Source organism: Solanum stenotomum, chromosome 10 (assembly GCF_019186545.1).
Source record: "Solanum stenotomum isolate F172 chromosome 10, ASM1918654v1, whole genome shotgun sequence".
NCBI lineage: Eukaryota > Viridiplantae > Streptophyta > Magnoliopsida > Solanales > Solanaceae > Solanum > Solanum stenotomum.
Genome location: NC_064291.1, coordinates 52,295,666 through 52,314,414, shown reverse-complemented (window position 1 = coordinate 52,314,414; position 18,749 = coordinate 52,295,666). Strand labels below are relative to the sequence as shown.

The 18,749-nt window shown below is 29.6% G+C and overlaps 2 protein-coding genes across 2 annotated transcripts; one reads left to right on the top strand and one right to left on the bottom strand.

Moving 5' to 3' along the window:
- The first annotated feature begins 10,084 nt into the window (after nt 1-10,084).
- LOC125842482 (homeobox-leucine zipper protein HAT4-like) lies at nt 10,085-12,562 on the top strand. The gene is made up of 4 exons (XM_049521781.1): nt 10,085-10,366; nt 10,577-10,884; nt 10,972-11,051; nt 11,887-12,562. Exons 1-4 carry the CDS (start codon nt 10,222-10,224, stop codon nt 12,182-12,184), a joined length of 831 nt encoding a protein of 276 aa, XP_049377738.1. The 5' UTR covers nt 10,085-10,221; the 3' UTR covers nt 12,185-12,562.
- Nucleotides 12,563-16,370: 3,808 nt separating this feature from the next.
- LOC125843149 (uncharacterized) lies at nt 16,371-17,867 on the bottom strand. The gene has a single exon (XM_049522372.1). It carries the CDS (start codon nt 17,865-17,867, stop codon nt 16,371-16,373), a length of 1,497 nt encoding a protein of 498 aa, XP_049378329.1.
- Nucleotides 17,868-18,749: the final 882 nt, after the last annotated feature.

Sequence of the window (18,749 nt, the reverse complement as noted above, 5' to 3'; positions counted from 1 at the left end):
TGAAAGAATGAAAAGAAAATATTTGGGAAATTTTCTGATGCTTTCATTCATCTCTAAACCTGTATATATACAAGTATTACATAAAACTAATAATAAAAGAAAAACTCAATATCCACATGTCCTTTCTTTATTTGTCTACTCTATAACTAATCTAACAAACTTATATTCCTCAACGTGCTAATCACGTGAGCAAAGTTTTTCTAGAATGGGCTGAGTATGTACAGGTGTTACTAAATCAGATGGACAAAATTCAATCCTTCTCATTTGTGATGAAGAGTCCAGATTGTTCCACCTCATCTCTAGACAAAGATCAAAGCTTCTTAGGGATCTCCGAAATATCTGAGAAGACTTGTTTCTCTTTGCTATTCTTCTTTACATCTCTTCTTTCCAATTTCTTCTTCTGCTTATTGCTGTATTGAATCGATGCCATGGAAGTGAATGGTTTTACGCCAATAGTAGCAATATAGATTTTTTTTTCCACACCAAAGCAGTGTATTCAGCATTATTGCTCCATATCCATGAATGTTACCAATGTATTGTTTATAAGATAAACCGAATAGAGCAAAAAATTGCACGCAGCAGGAACAATGTATATAAAAACCAATGATTATCATCAGTGGTATATTGTGCCAATGAATAGATCTATCTTCTCACGAACCTAGAAATTTAAATGAAGGGATTAAAAAAATATTATATTATAGGAGTATATAATAATTCTATCTCTATATAAATGTATAATATATTTTTATATGCGTAGATCTAAACATATATTTAGTTTTGAGTCGAGAATCATTTGAAAAAGATAATCTCTAAGAAAAAGAAAGAAAAAAATTCTCTCAAAAGCGAACTCAAAAAGAGGAGGATTGTTCAAACGTTTTAAAGAGGTCTTATAGAGGCCTTTTCACCGATGTGGGAGTTTTGAGGGCTAATTTCCACGCCACAATAGTCTGATTTCCTCAAAGCTCACATTTGATCTTACTCTAATATCATGTAAAATTAGATCATGAATCTATAACATACACCCCAAGAATTTAACTATACTAAATGAAAGGAAATATTGTCCAAAATCATCTTTTGAGGTGTAATCAGTGGTGCGGTCAAAACTTTTAGTAAGTGTGTCCAAAAGTAAGGATGTTAAAATAAAATAAAAATATTGTGCTATATTGAGGTTCAAACTCAGAACTCCTTCATTCAAATGAGCACTCATTAATTACCATTACTTTAAAGACATAACTATTGTTAAGGGTATCCAATTACATTAAATATATATTCTTTAAATGTAAAATTAACATATGTATACAATAATTTATTTTATGAGCTATACTGAATATATTATTATTATGAATGGCTTTATGATTTAGAAAGAAAAATAAAAAAAAAAAAAAAGATGAGAAATCAATGATTGGATGGGAAGAAGAGAAGTAGAAGGTGGGTCAAGTCCACGTGCAGATCACATGGAGAAGGAGCCTCGTACGGACCCCAGAAATGGGAAGATGATGATGGTAATAATGATTCATGAACTGAACGAAGAGGGATTGTCGGAAAGAAGATCTATTATTGGTCTTTGTGTTAACACGTGGGGACAACTCCCACGCCACCTTTCCGACATCTTGTCCCCACTAATTCATTAATTTATCATTCCCTCTTATCAACAACCACTCGCCGACTTTTGAATTGACACACTAAAAATTTAAGATTTTCAAAAAGTTTTATATTTTTCAAAATTAATTAATTAAGGGTATAATAAGGATATAAGAAGTATCTTTTTAATCCACCATTTTAACATTTTGTTTATTTTTACTTGTTCATTATACTAAAAATATATGTTCAATAATATTTGTCCAATTTTAAAAAATATTTACCCATTTTGTAGTCGTTTTATTCCTGCTATTAATGTATTCATAAGATTATAAAGTAATAGTATCCCTATTATTTGTTGTTTTTTTAAGATATGTGTCAAGTTAATAGTTGTTGAACAGAAGAAGTATTAATTGTCACATAGTTTTCAATTTGTTTGTCTTACTCCTTTAATTTCAAAATAAGTAAACTATTGAGATTTTTTTCACAGTTCAAAATAAGTGAATTAATAAGCCTTTTTTTTTTTGAGAAATAATAAGCCTTTTTTTTTTCAAAGTACAAAATAAGTGAATTGTTTAAAGTTCAAGAGAGCTTTTAACAGTTGCTTAATTCTAAGACTACAAAATTAAGAAATATTTTGATATATTCTTTATTTAAATTTTTTTAAATTTTTTTTTATTTTCTTAAACTTCATATGAAATTAATTTTGACAATTAGGAAAAGAATTGTGATTGAATAATAAGTCTCAATAAATGTCTTTGTTGGAAACATTAAAAATATTATTACTTTTAAATAAGAAGTGTTTAAAATCCAAAGTCTAAATAGTTAATTATGATTACTTTGTAAACTGTTTAGAAGAAAAAAAATCTATTGAGTCACTACAAAAAATAACTTTTAGCAGCAATAAATATAGACATTACTAAAGAATACTAAAGTCTTTACTGATATTAGTTAAGTGTCATTAGAATCAAAGTTGCTAAAAGCTCTAGAGACATACACAAAGAATGCTAATTATCGCTAAAAATAAATATTAAATGGTAATTAAGTTATTTCCGTTAATTAATTACCACTAATGATATTTTTGATGTAGTGGATGGTGCAGGCAATAATTGTTTTTGCAATATGATTTATCTTTCCCAATAATAGTATGATTTGGATGGATTTTTGTTGACTGTTATTTTGGCCCCCACCTCTCTAATTGCTAATTAGGGTTTTGCTAACTTGTGAGTTGTGATCTTCAGATCCATCCCATTTTTAATTAATTCGATATTAGACTCATATAATTAACTGTCCATACTTTAGAACTATCACCATTATTGTCCTTTAAAATTATTTCATGCAGTAAAATGCATAGGCTTTGCTAGATTAATTAGCTAATACTAATAATTAGGTGTCCACGAGTTGGTAGTTTTTATTGTATGAAGTGTATAGTATAGTATTAATTTATAGGAATCATAGTGTCATAATTAAATTAAAGGCTTAAATAATGTGAGAGCTATAAAAATTAAGGAAACACTAATGATTAGGTCATGTTTAATGGCTTCTTGTTGAACTTCACGTGGACAGCCACCTCCCATAATTGCAAAATTCCAAAGCAAAAAGGAAATAATTAAATAATTAATTACTACTAGGGGTTCAACAACATGCATATTACACGCCTGGATTTTAGGATATCACACGCTCATTTTGTCTAAATTATTCAACTCCATTTGATATCAAGCATAACACATAAGAGTGCTTTTCAATTTGACTTCAATTCATATTAGTGCATAAACAAATTAATTAGCTTATTAGTCTTGTGTGGCGATCTACATGGAAATTTTATCTCTTACATGACGTTTTATGTGTATTATGTCATGTTAGGATAATTAGTGTGTTTACTTGTCCAAATTTATACATGCTTTAGTATCTACTTGTACATATCCAAAATTGGACGACATAAATGACAGTTGAAGTCAAGATAAAATGATATATTTATGTATTATGCCTTTATATTTCTTGAGCCCTATTGATCTCGTAATAAGAAGATTTTAATTAAGAATATTGCTTGTTACTCGCTATAATTTCCTTTTTAGTATCCAGAATTGTTGCATTTAAAGAAGATCTTTTGAAATCAATATATCTACCTCCATGAGATAATGAATGTGCAGGCGTTTTACCCTCTTAAATCCACTGATGGATTTTACCAAATATGTTATTGGTTGTTGGTGTTAATTAACAAAAATATTTTATTAATTTAATTATATTAGTTATGCTTTGCTAAAATGGAACATTTTTTTACTTTTTATATATGCGTCAACCAAAAATCAAACGGAGGGAGTATTGTTTAAAAAGAAAATGAGTGTGTTATTAGTTAGATGACTTTTTATTTCTTCGAAAAGTGAGTCTCTTATCTTTGAGTTTTCATTCGTGTGGTCAATTTTTATTTTATTTTAAAAAATAGTATGCGTTTAGGTAAATTTTTTAAAAATAATTATGTTATTTGGAATTTAATAAGCTAGAATTAATACTGAAAAGTGCATTAACTTATTTCTAAATTTGAAATACAAATTTCACTAGTATTTATTTTTGTTTAAACTTTTATTTTTTCCTTCTTCTTTCACTCACAAAGAAAACCCAAGAGAAAAGGAAATTATGGTTGAAGATCACGCGCGAGAACATCACGTGAGAAAAGTTAAGGATTAGCAGAGGAGTTCAAATGATTGTAGGTATAGTTCTTGTCGGGTAACAAGGAGAAAAGATGACACGGACGAGCTGTATGGGAACTGCGACCCCACCAGTTCTGTTTTCTTGTTACTCCGTCTTTCCGATTTAAGTGATACATTTCATTTTTCGAGAGTATGATTGTGAAATTACTAATTTACGATCAAAGATAAACTTGTTTAAATTTCAAAATCAGAAATGTGTCACATAAATTGAGACAGAAGAAATATATTTTTTCTGTCATATATTAGTTGTTCACAATATTTTAATCGTTTATTTTTATTGATTCATTATATTAAAATTTGATGTAAATATTTTACTTATATTGGTAATTTATAATTTTTTTTATCACATCCATAATATAGGATAACAATAACATTATTTTTTTTAATGATTAATTACAAAATAACTTATTTCGTAGTTTTATAAAATTTAAATAAATTGCTTAAGAGGTAAGTAAATAAAATTAAAATTCATATTTATGCTTTATTAAAAAAATAAAACAGGAAATGGAGTGATACGTGAGACCACGTGTCTACCAGCACGACATGGTTGTGGTATGAGGCACGTGAGTTCTGGGAATTTAAGGGCGTTTTACTTTCTTTGACCCACGTGATCACCACCCTTCCTTGTCTCCCACCCCCACTACCCCTCGTCCCTTAGGGGTGGTTTTTTGGAACTTGATTGAATTATGCAGGTATTAGTAATGTCGATTAACTATGATTGTGGGTTGATTTATAAATAAATATATATATAAATATATATATATATATTAGGTATTTAAGTATTGATTGTTTCACCTTCTATTATGCATAAGACATGGATTACCTCATAATTTGTACATGTATTAGTTATAATAGTTTCTAAATTGTTAACCAAACTTTGTATTAATTTTAGGGAAAAGACATAAAATCCCCGCTGAACTTGACACAAAAACTTACTTTAGTATTTAAACTACAAAGGTGTTTATATACCCCTCCCCCCCTAATTTAATTTGAATTGAATTTAATTACCCCTTAAAGAGTGACGTGACAAAATTTGTATCACCAACTTTTTATAAGCGCGTGAGAAAGGAAAAGACACCAAAAAACTGACACATGTCATCTTTTTATTGGATAACATACTTAACAACTTATTTTACTAGTTTTTAAATATTTTATTTTGAATTAACTTTTCTCTCTCTATATTTCTTTTTCTATCTTCTTCTTCATTTTTTTTTTCCATTTTTGTTCTTTTTCTGCATTCTTCTTCTTCATTTTTTTTTCTCTTCTCATAACTCTTTCTCTTTTTTAATTCTTTTCATTTAGTTCAAGTAAACAATTACTTCCAAATATAACTTCTTCCACATTTCTTCTTCTTCTTTTCTTTTCTATTTTTAATAGTTTCTTTCTTTTTTTACAAAATTTTTGGTGTTTGATTCACCCACCATTTTTTACATCAAATAAGATTATTAAATCTATCAGTTTAAAGTGTAATCAGAATGAAGTTGACTTCCGTTAAAAAAAATCGAAGATATTGTTGGCAAACGATTAACTATGGAGATTTCGCCCAATTCATTAATAATTTTTCATTTTTATGCAAATAATTTTTTAAATTTTTGAGGAAGGTGGTATCGTATAACTAAACTGAAAATGCAATTAAAATTTGAATTATAGTTTGTATATTGAGAAGTAAATTCATTGACGGGTTTAATTTTTGGCTCAATATTTAAAAAAAAAACAATTATTATGGAGATTAAGCAATTAATTAGGAATTTTGTTAATGTACACGTGGACGAATGAAAATGCGTGTGACTCAACAACACTCAGCCTTCAACTGGGCTGATGATGGGAGGGTTGAAAAAAATCACTTAAAAGATGTTAAGAGAGTATATAAACAAGAGAGTAACTTATTTCTTATCCACTTATCAAACACTATATAAGTTATAGGGAAAATAATATAAGAAAAACTTATTTCTTACCCATCTACCGAACGACCCCTTAGGGATAGTATGATAGTTGGAAAAGAGAGAACTTACTTTTGTATTATTTTTTTATTAAGTTATAAAACACTTGTTAACTACTTAGAATATAAGTTATTTATATATAAAATTAATATGATGGTTGATTTTTTTTAAATTTAGAATTCACATGACTAATTTATATATGTATATGTTTATGATGAAATTTATGCATTATTTTATACAATATAGTAGATGGAAAAGCTAATATCCACATAATTTATACCTATATAATTAATACATGTATTACTAATGTTTGCATAATTCTACTCTAATCGGCTTAGTTCAAAACCAAGTTATTCAACCTTTAGATTATAAATTACAACGGTTTATTTCACTATTTCAAATGAAATAGAAAATTTCATCATATCAATTTTCAAATATAAAAAATTGACTCCTTTTCTCATCAATTCATGTATTTAAGTGACAAAAACATGTGAATTGGTTTAATTATTTATGGAGTGAAATGTCTATTTCTTGATATAACATTTCGTTTTTTGCTTCATTGGCCACATCTATCTTAGTTGTCCTTAATGGTGACCTTTGTTCTACAAACTCGTAAGTATGTCAAATTATTTGATTGAGACTTTCTAGCAAACTCTCATATATTGTTCCACAAAGTTGCCTTAGTATGTCCAATTATTGGTCACATATAGTTATATTGCCCCCTCAATTTAAGTATTTCACTTACTAGTACTTGTAGATTCATTTGGTAGTATATCTCATTATACCAACAAATATATTATGACGCAGTAAATCAATACTTATATATTTTCAGTCAGATGTCTTGATTTTTTTCTTGAAATATAAAACATATTTTTTTATTAAATTATTCTTTTACAAGACCGCCTTATAGAAATTGAAGGAGTGTTTTTAATAAATCTTCGATAATAATGTATATTGATGATGTAAAAATTATTTACATGATATTATTATTAAATAAGTACAAAATTTCTTTTCACAAAGAAAAGACTAAAGAGTGGAGCCTTAGGGAGATGGTTGTAGGGACAAATTCAAATGGGCAAATAGCAATTGAAGTTGGGAATGTTGGCCAAGAAAAAAAAGTGTCTATTAATTGCAATCATATTTTAATTTACCAATGTGCATTTCCCTTTCATTATTATTTATTTGATTTGCACCATTATTGGCAATTTGTTTGAATCTTATTGGTTAAGGATATTGTTGCACATAATTCATTTCACATCCTTTGGTGCTTGTGGGTCATTTTCTTGTTTTCTATGGATGTTCCTAGCATTTTTTTTAACCAATTATAATTATGAGGCCAAATATTGTGTTTTATTTTTTATTACATTTCAATGAATTTATAAGTAATTGTAAAATAACAAAGGTAGAATTTTTATTAAGTAAATTTAAAATAGGGACTTTAAAATATAAAGAAGTAAACATATGAAGAAATTAAAAACAACATGTACTATGTGTGGGTAGATAGAAAAAATAAATTTAACCTAGCATATACAATATAATTTCAGCTTGATGGGATTTGTCCGCCCCTCCATAAAGAGATGGATTTGATCTGACTCAATTTCAAAAATTAGCTCATGAATTGAGGATTGTCCAACGATGTATAAGAAGACCATTCATCATATTTTCATTCGATGTGTGACTCTTGAATCTCACGCCCGTGCTTGACATCTTGTGAGCCAGTAATTCAATATGGGACCAAGATTGGTACATAATAGTAATTGGGATGGACCATGCTATGATACCGTGTAAAGAAATTGATCTTGAACCTAATTCAATCTCAGGGTTCTTGTTCCAATCCGATGTGTGATAAATCTCATTAACGCTTCCCCATCAAACTTGTATTTGTACATTCTTTATCAGGAGTGGCGCACATCAGATTCAATGAATATGACTCTGATATGATGTAAACAAATTAATTTAGAGTCTAATTCAACATAAAAAAACTAACTCACGACTTTTATTTTGAAACGAATCAAGTAAAATAAAACAAAAATGCTACAGTTAATTTTTTGCTTGTTAATTAAACAAAAAATAAAGGTTGCACGGGTATAAAAGAACTTAACCATGTGATGTATAAAAAAGAAATATTTCCAAATAAATCATAAGACCTAAATAAAGTCGATTCTTTTTCTTTTTAGCACAAAAAAAGCCCCTTTACCCAGGTAACAGAAAAAGATAAAAAGAAAAAAACTTGAAAAAAAATAAAATGAAAAGAAGTTCAATCTGCCAATACCATTAAATGGTTTTGTTCGATACCGGTCAAAGGTCAAACACTAGAGGATTGTTAAAAAAGAGAACACACTTCATCTTATTTATCTCGCCGTTTGTTTTTGTTTGTCTATTATATATTTTTCTTTTTTATTATACTAAAATTACATGTTTATTTTTAATTTATTTTATTATTAACTATAATCAATTCTTAATAAATTTCACAAAAGTTGAATTTATTGCTTTTTGAATAATGTATCAAATCAATATTCGACAAATAAAAATAGACTAAAGGAACACTTGTTCAGTTTACAAAACTAAAAAAAATAATTTATTAATTAGTTCTTAATTAATCCTTATAAACTATAGTCATTTTCTATGCATTGAACTTATCAATTTATCATACTCAAAAGTGATATAGTAAAATTATCATTCTATTTATTGTTTCTTAAGGAGTGTGATAAGTCAATCGTGAATACATAAAAAGTAGACGAAGGGATATGTCAGGTCTTTAATTATACACAACAACCTTATGTAAAATATGTCTGAAATTTTATGACTTATTGAAAAGAACACAAATAATTAAATGAAATAATATATTTTATGTGATTAATTTAATTATCTAATAGAACACTTAATTAGAAACTAAGGTATGTTTAGTTAAAACAAAATTAGTTCAAACAAATAATAAAATTAATAAAATAGTGATGAAATAAAATTTTTGTGTCTTATTTTGTTGTCATGTTAGGAATAACTTATCTCACAATTTATATAATAGTCTGTATATTGAATAACTTATCCCAGAATAGTTAATTCCATAATAACTGATTTTGAAATAACTTGTTTTTAACAAAACGGTTAAGTTTATAATTATTTAATGCAATATTATGTACACATACTCCAAAGTCTCCAACCATCATTGAGCACAAAACTTTCCTCTATCATTGATTATTTCTATCTTCCTTTCACATTTACCACAGCCATAAATAACAATTCAAGTGTCTCTTGGGAACAAGGAATGGGCCCCTTCTAAAGAAAAGTAAAACCAGTGGGAAAATGGAGGTAATTATTTAGAGGAGGCAAAAGTTGTGATTTGTGATAATTGGTACCCCCTCTCTGACACTCCTTTGTCATCATTTGACCCTTTGTGCAATAACCCACTACTACTATTCAACTATTTTCCAAATATTCACGTGGGTTCTGATAGAATGATCGAGATTTCTTTAATATTTTTAAATAAAAATTTGTTATAAAAAAATGATCTTATTAGGAAGATCAATCATAGAAATGAAATTTTGAATTAATTGAGCTTCAATATACATATGAATATTTGATATCGAATTAGAAAAAAATAAGTCCTTTATTTCATTTTTATATAATGTAATTTGACTTGATACAGTTTAAAAAAGAAATATTTGTGAAACTTATGATCTAAAAAGAGTGATAGATATCATTTTTTACAAGAATTACTAAAACGAAAAAGTGAATCATATAAATTATGATAGACGGAGTAATATTTTCCAAATAATATTAAAAATAAAAAGGGAATTTTTTTGCATTGTATCTTTCTATATAAGTCCTTCTCATTTGCACTTCCTACTCATATCACTCTCCAAAGTTTCTTTTCTTTTCTCTCTCTATATCAACAACTACCCATCTTTCTTACCTGAAAAAAAAATAAATTCTTTTCACATCACTGCTCTTTTTTTAGCTCTGTTTTTTCTTCCAAGAAATCTACAAAAAACAAAATGATGGTTGAAAAAGAAGATTTGGGGTTAAGTCTTAGCCTCAGTTTTCCAGATAATAACAATAAGAAGAATACTCAGCTCAATCTTTCACCTTTCAATCTCATTCAAAAAACTTCTTGGACTGATTCCTTATTCCCTTCTTCAGGTAATTAATTTTGATCTATACATTTTTCCTTTAGATCTGGTTAAAATCTCGTGCATTAAGCTTTCACTATGCGGTATTCAATAAAGGGCCGGGCCATGGACTTTTTCCAAGGTCCGAACCAAAAAGGATGTTTATTTACGTGAATATTACCATTGCTATTTTGTGTAATTATTTTTTTAAGTGATCGAATTGTGTAAATATTTTTTACAGATCGGAACATTGAGACATGTAGAGTGGAGACAAGGACTTTTTTGAAGGGAATCGATGTGAATCGGCTGCCGGCGATGGGTGACGCCGACGAAGAAGCCGGCGTTTCGTCACCGAACAGTACGATTTCGAGTGTAAGTGGAAATAAGAGAACTGAAAGAGAAGCTAATAATTGTGATCAAGAGGAACATGAAATGGAAAGAGGTTCTGATGAAGAAGATGGAGAAACTTCTAGAAAGAAATTAAGGCTATCAAAAGACCAATCTGCCATTCTTGAAGAAAGTTTCAAAGAACACAATACACTCAATCCTGTAAGTTTGATAAAAATTTCTTGTTTTTTTTAGGGGTATTTTGGTCATTTTATGTTTTTGCTTACAGATTTGTTTTTTTATGTGTAGAAACAAAAGCTGGCTTTGGCCAAAAGACTGGGATTGAGGCCTAGGCAAGTTGAGGTGTGGTTTCAGAATAGGAGAGCAAGGTGAGACATTTTTGTAATTTTGTGTACTTTTCGAGGGTATTTATGGTATTTTAATTAACTACTGTAATTATAATAAAAATAATGATTATCATGATTATTGAAAATGATAGGAGTGATAATAATAATGACTTAAAGATTAAAACAGCATGTCTCATGTGAGTGTATGAGACCAAATCATATGCTATTTTGGTCTTTAGTTAGACATATAGGAACCCCACAATGATAAATTGTCTCCTCATCATACTTTTTTGATTGGCTCCATTCTATTGGTCCATCACAATCATTTAGGGGGCATTTATTACGCGGGATAAGATGAGATATTTTCGGAGGATAAAACTCTATACTGTCAATCAAACATATACTTGGATCTTGAATATTCAACTTTATTCCACAGGAATTATAATCTCAAATAGTTTAATTTGCAGAACAAACGATCCCTAATATTATTTCTAGAAGTGATCAATAGTAAATTAAGTTGTTGGAGTCATATATATCTAGATCCATTTGAAATTTAGCATCTAGCGAATAATTTTTATACTATCAAATCAGTAAAATAATTAGTCATGTTAAGTGAAACAAACTATTACTTCAAATTTAACCACTTTTATGTACACTATCATCTCAATCAATGATAGTACTATAAAAGTAACCCTCTATATTAAGAGGACATGTAAAAGCTCCATACATGGCATATAACTTAAATTCAGTTGAAAGTAGTTCCTTTTTCTGCTATGTTGCTTGAATTATCTTACACAAGTACGTTAACATTTTTAGATCGTTGAAACTATGTAATTTTTCGTTCTTTTTCTTATGGAGATTTGATTTTTGTAAATAGGACAAAGTTGAAGCAAACAGAAGTTGACTGTGAGTTCTTGAAGAGATGTTGTGAGAATTTGACAGAGGAAAACAGGAGATTACAGAAAGAAGTTCAAGAGTTGAGGGCATTAAAGCTTTCACCTCAATTCTACATGCAAATGACCCCTCCCACCACCCTCACCATGTGCCCTTCATGTGAGCGTGTTGCGGGCCCACCGTCATCCTCATCTGGGCCCACATCCACACCAATGGGCCAGGCCCAACCCAGGCCCATGCCATTTAACCTATGGGCCAATGCACTACATCCTAGATCATGATTTTGCAAGAAGGGCAATTTGGTCAAATGAAAGTGACAAGGAAACTTGTAATCGAGTACCATAATGTTTTGTGTATGAAAATATTAATTTTTATGGTCTAAGATATGGTTGTTGGGACTTGAGAATGGGGGATTTGGTGGGTCAAAGAATCTTTGATTTCTATTATTGACTATATCTTTTTCTTGTATTTACAAATTAGGCTTATTAGTCTTTTTTACTATATTTGGTAGTAAGTACTAATAGTTTACTTTTTCCCCCATTTTGAGGTTATTGGTAGGGTAAGAGGAAGTGGACTTTTTAGATGTAAAGTTATGAAGGATATCAACTATTATGGTTATAGATTTACTTGGAGAAGTTTTTAAGTTTGTCTTTTGATCATATTTTTGTATTTTTAACTTTTTGCTAATTGCTTGTCATAATGTCATATCAAATAACTTTCCTTAGTGGCTAAGTTACAAAGCAAAGAGACAGTATGTTAACAACAACAAATTACTCGGATAGTTTTATAAGTGGAGTCTGAACAATATAACATGTACATAAATTTTATTTATGTGAGATTGAAGTTGATAGACCTTCTGCTCAAAATATAAGTAAGATTTGAACGCATAAAATCAAAATAAAGAGACAATGTCCTAGGAACAATATTTTTTGGTTTGGTTAATCAAGTTCAGGGTATTGTGGGTAATTTGCTTCATGCTTTGTGAAGTTGTTTCCTGTTCCTTTGTCATTGTCTAGTCATTAGGAATATAAAATAGTGTCTAATTATTGATTTAAATGCTCATGACTGCTTAATAGTTTAACACTATTTTAAGTCACAATAATATATTCTTATGATATCTTATATGAGTAGGAAAATAATACTAATAAGGGATAAGAGTCTGAAAAATATCCCAACTTTGGTCGGATTTGCTATTGCGATACTAAACTTTCATGAAGACCTATTACCTTCATAGACTATAATGCAAAATTATAAATAGTAATGTGTCCACGTGGACACATATATACCTTTAATATATACCTTTAAAATACACTATTAAATAGTTCAGGGGGTGAAAAATACGGTATTGAATAGTTTAGGGAGGTAATAGGTCCTTATGAAAGTTTAGTATCGCAACAACAAATCTGACCAAAGTTGGGATATTTTTCAGACCCTTATCCCTAATAATAACTTAGAACTACGAAAAAAAGTAATAAGTATTATTTCATTTTTCGATACGATTTAGATTAATCTATTTTTAAAGCAAACATAATAATGAAAATAAAACTGTAAAATTGGAGTGTTATGATCACATGACAAGTCATCATAGCGTAATCAATACATAAGGTAATTGTCGTTCAATTATTAGAGAGCAAATTTGCAATTATAGTCCACAAAAAAGGCCCAAGACGTTAGTTTGCATAGATAGCCAATTGGGTGGAAGCTATTTAACATGTAGGCATAATTCATAACTATTTAAAGCTTTAATCGCTTCAGACCTATGAGACTGAAGTTGAAAAAATCTTTCATCTGCAGTTACAAAATTTAGACGTGCAAATATGAAATTAGAATATTATATTGTTTGTGCGGACAAACTTCATATACACATTTTTGTATGAAGTTTGGCTATTTAATTAATTTTATTCATAATATCTCAATTTAATTTATTCTAAAATAATATACTTTCTTCGTTCTTATTTATATGTCATTCTGATTAAAAATAGATGTTTCTTTGGAGTATTTGTCATTTCATAAAATCAATGTATAAATGGCATTATTCTTCCTATTTTACTCTTGAGAATTATTAGCCTTGAAAGTATAAATTTGATCAACATAGGAAAAATAAATGATTAATTCATATTCATTGGTCAATTTAATTAATCAAAGTAAATTAACTTATGTTCATTTATTGAAAACCTGACTTCAAGAGAACGGTAAATAAGGATGCAATGGTAAACTTACCTAATTATGGTATAACATATATAACAAGGGCCCTAAAAAAACTCGAAGAATCACGCCTCAAGATAGGATTGATGGGGCGATTTAGGTGAGATCCAATGTAGATCCAACTTTCGATTCACTCGTGGAATCCGAATTTTTCCTTCCCACCGATTTTAGAGCGTTGTTTTCAACCCCATGAAGAGTCAGTCAATGCACGATGAGGAACTACCAACCGGTAGATAGGTGTTCCAACTTCCAAGCACCCCAAACATTATAACTCGTTCAACAACGTTTAAATGATCAACAACCAAAATCTTTCTCACTTTTTTTTTGGTGTTAAATATTAATTAAAATTGTTTTGTAGTAATATAGGAAAACACTTGGGTGGATAGGGTGAGGAGTGTGGGACTGGGGTGGCAAGCGATAGATCCAATCAATCTCGCAATGAAGAAAATTTTTTCAATGTTGAAATTTATTATGATGACAAGTATTCAATTTGTTCGGTAAACTAATCGGAGCATTTACATAACCCTTCTTAAAAGCTTTCGCATTTTTTTGGTTTTTTGATAATTCAAACTTATAATCTTACGATTGAAGGTGGAGAAATGGTATTTAACACTTGAGCAAAGTTGCCTGCCTCTTTAGTTATAAAAAGAGGAAAGATGCTTCGAAGTCTTAATTCAAGCTACAAATATTGCTATTATAAAATATTATGAGTAGTACCGGGGGCGGCTCAATGTGATTGAGGGCCTAAAGCGAAATTTTAATTCAAGGTCTAAAATATAAACAAACTTCATATACGTATTTATTCAAAATTTATTTTTCTTACCCTATTTAGATGAAAATTATTAGTATTTTAATATTATTTTTTCAGTTATTAATTTTAGGTAAGATTTTATCAACTCAACGTTGAAAAACATCATTTTAGTGAGGCAATTATTATATGAATTGTTAACATAATTATATAAGTAATAAGTTGACAAATATTAAATAAAGATAAGAGTTAGAACCATAGAATTTGACGCAAGAAGTGTTGATGACTTGGTATACCCCATTTTAATATGCTTGTAGTAATGTTTGAAACTAAAATTTAAAAAGAAATAAAAAAGAATTTGTAATTCATTTTGTTCAACAATTTTCACTATTCATTCTTAATTTTAACAAAGTACAAAAGATGTTAAAGTGGATAAAATAATATATTTAAAAAAAAATTATACTTTTAATCATAAATAATCAATTTTTTCTATAGAAATTTTAACACATAATTTATTCTTGATAAAAATTTGGCGGCCTAAGGCAAAAGCTTTATTTCCCAAAGCATAGAGCCGACCTTGAGTATTACTGAAGACTCTTGAGTAACCCCTCACATCACATGGTTCCTTCTCTTTTTCTACAACGTTTATGAGTTTATGCATTGATAACCTGTCCGCCATTTTGTCCAAAACTCGTCTAAATTGCAACAACAATAACATATCCAGTGTAATCACACAGGGTGGTCTGGAGAGAGTAAAATGTACGTAGACATAGACAGTACCCCTACCTTGGGGATAGCTAGACCGATAGACCCTCATCTAAATTGTGTCCTAAAATCCTCTGATAATAAAGTAGCAACTCGAAATGATGTTAGATTATGATAATGGGACACGCTGGAGTTGTTGAGATTCCTGGGCCTATTATAAGCTACAGTATATTAAGTGCAAATCAAATTGATATACAAATTTGTTATCAGTACAAATCCATTCATTTCCAGATATCAGAGAATAGAGCATTAGCACTTCAACATAACTCTATAACATCAATTGTCCACTGGTTAAGGACAACTTTGTAGGATTATATTGACACTACAAGTACCATTAATCCTTGCTTCGGTTATCGTACTATTTGTTGTTGCTACTGTTCTTTTTTCCATTATATGGTTTCTTCACTACTGTATTTACTTTTCATGCTGATTTTGATATGCTTTACCTATGACAATAGTCGATCAGAAACAACTTTCTCTGTCTTCACTCAGGGTAAGACTGTATACACACCACTCTTCCCAAATCCCGTTTGTTGACTAATAGGTATATTGTTGTTGTTAAGAAAGCTGGGATAATGAAAAGATCTTCATTCCAGATATTGTCATGCAGTAACAATAATCATAAGAAGGCAACAAATCAATTATAGTAGATGAGGCAGAGGTAATTAATTACATTAAAATTACAATATGCTAAAATCTCTGTATAATAACAGAAAACTCAATAAGTATAAATAGTGAAACATAAAAGGTTATCTTACAAGGTTTCTTGTAGGTTGCCCTGCTGATCTTCTGATGGATTCAATTCTCTGAAGCCTAATTTGCTCCCTAAACTTTGCTATAAACTCATCAGCTTTCTTATCAACATCTGGTCCTTCATGATCACTCTGAGTTTCAATTTCTGTTTTCTCCGCGTTTTCTTCAAAGTAATCATAATCTTCACTATCAGTCTCTGAATCCTCTTGATCACTTTCCACAAGGAATTTCTCAACATATTCTTTCTTCTCTTCATTTGGGAATTCCATGAATCTTGATTTTGTCGAAAAGTTGTAACTTTCATGCATCATTTTATCAGTTGTTCCTATAAAAGTTTCTTCATCTGCTTCAGGACATATGAATTCTTTTGTTCTTGTACTTCCAATAAATGGCTTCAATTCTGTTGTTGTTCCTGAATATGCTTTTCTTGTTGTTTGGAGCTTTTCACCGCGTGTCGAATCCATTGGCACACTCCTTATGCTTCTCCTCAATTCCTTATCAGATGAAATTACATTGTCATTATTAACACTAGAGGTTGATTTCATCTTATAGAAGAAATGTGGTGGTGGTGGTGGAGGTGGTGGTGGAGGAGGATTCGATTTACGAAAACTTTTCTTTCTGACTACATCTTCATTAACAATCTTGGATTGTGATTCTGGTGAAAAGGACAATTTTCTTGATTGTGAAGGAGAAAGAGTTCTTGGTGAAGAGGAATTTGAGTTGTTATTACTATTCTTAGGTAATCTAAAAGATTGAGACCTTAAAGAAAAAGGTTCAATCTTTTTAACTAAATCACCATCTTCTTTCATCTCCATGTTTCTTGCTGATCTTGATCGCCATGGAATAGGCGATGGACGAACAACATTTTCCTCTAAACTCTCCACCAATTTCTTAGGACTTGACACAACAAAATCCCCATTTCTTGATTTTGAACTTAATCCATTACTTTCTTCCAAATGATCATCAAGAACACGCGATTTCAAGCTTCGAATAGGTAAAAGAAGAGGCTTTTCGCCAATTCTTGAATTAATAGCTCTCTGTTCATTAAGGCTATGATTTTCTATTACAACAGGATTGTTACCTCTACGGTACTGATTATTCCAAGTTTGAACTTTGTTTTCATCATGATTATCGGTATCATCATCGAAAACAGATGAGGCATGAAGTAATCCAGATACATAGGATTGAGCATTATCAAACTTTGTGTTATGTTCCTTATCTGTTTCATCACTTTTTTTGCTAAAAAGTCCATATGAAACAGCTATGCCAACAAATATAAGCTGAAGAACTTCCCAGCTTCTTGTTTGAAGAGTTTGGTTAATGAAATCAGGAGCTTCTGAGGTGAAAAGTGGAAGCACAACAACAAAAATCACAAGAAGTGAAGCTTTGAAGAGAAAATGGTTATAAAACTTAGTATGTTTTGCATGGTTTGGTGCAACTTCAGAGTCTTTTTTCTGTTTTTTGGAGGTGTTAGGAGATGTGTTGTCTCCCATTGAAGAAAAAAGAGGAAGTTTGGTTTGTTTTTGGATGTTGTTTTATGTTGCAAAATGTGAAGAAGATGAGGTGATGGATGAGAGAAGTCTTAATGCTAAGGAAAAGTATAAAGAGAGTGATGAAGAAAGTTTTTGGAATGAGTGATTTGATTTCAAGCTATGCTTTAATTTCTTTATCTTTAAAAAGATTCCACTCTTATGACATTCTTGTCCTCCTATTTTGTCAATTCACCACTATGTGAAAATGGTGGGAAATACTCTTATTGTCGACCATCCAAACTCATGACAAGTATTGTCTGCTTTGGATTAACCAATATCACAAGTTTATCCTTTGAGCTAAGTCATCAATGAGCTAAAAAACGTATGTATGTATCATGTGAACTTGTGTTATGTCTTATAAAGTTCTTTACTTTCCTATTCTATTTTGATCTGAGATTCACCTAAAATGTCATATGTATCATTTTTCTTCAGAAACTTGTTAGTTTTGCCTCGCTCTAATCGATTCAGCTTCGTTACCTACGCCACACATATTGAATATTTTTTCATAAAATACTCATTGTTGTTGATAAGTAATACTTGGTAGAATTTCTTTGAGGAGTTTTGGAGTGTAAATATTAAGCTTTTCATACTTTCCATTAAGAAATTTAACATAGCATATTTTGAGAATCAAAATTCTTGTATGTAAAGGACAAGAACTAGAGATTAACTCCTAAATATTGAAGTTTACACTATTAGAACATCTAAAAATATTTACATAAAATTATCCATAAAAATGAGATTAATAAATAAAGCATATTTTGTTATAATACGTTAATATATATTACTAAATTTTGCACTATTAACATATATAATCATTATTTTTTTAAAAAAAGTTTTTTATTT

Bases quoted from the DNA above. Each gene is read 5' to 3' on its own strand.
- LOC125842482 (XM_049521781.1), top strand. From the start codon at position 10,222: ATGATGGTTGAAAAAGAAGATTTGGGGTTAAGTCTTAGCCTCAGTTTT. The intron at 10,885-10,971 runs GTAAGTTTGATA...TTTTATGTGTAG, and splicing joins AACACAATACACTCAATCCT to AAACAAAAGCTGGCTTTGGC. The intron at 11,052-11,886 runs GTGAGACATTTT...TTTTGTAAATAG, and splicing joins TTTCAGAATAGGAGAGCAAG to GACAAAGTTGAAGCAAACAG.
- LOC125843149 (XM_049522372.1), bottom strand. From the start codon at position 17,867: ATGGGAGACAACACATCTCCTAACACCTCCAAAAAACAGAAAAAAGAC.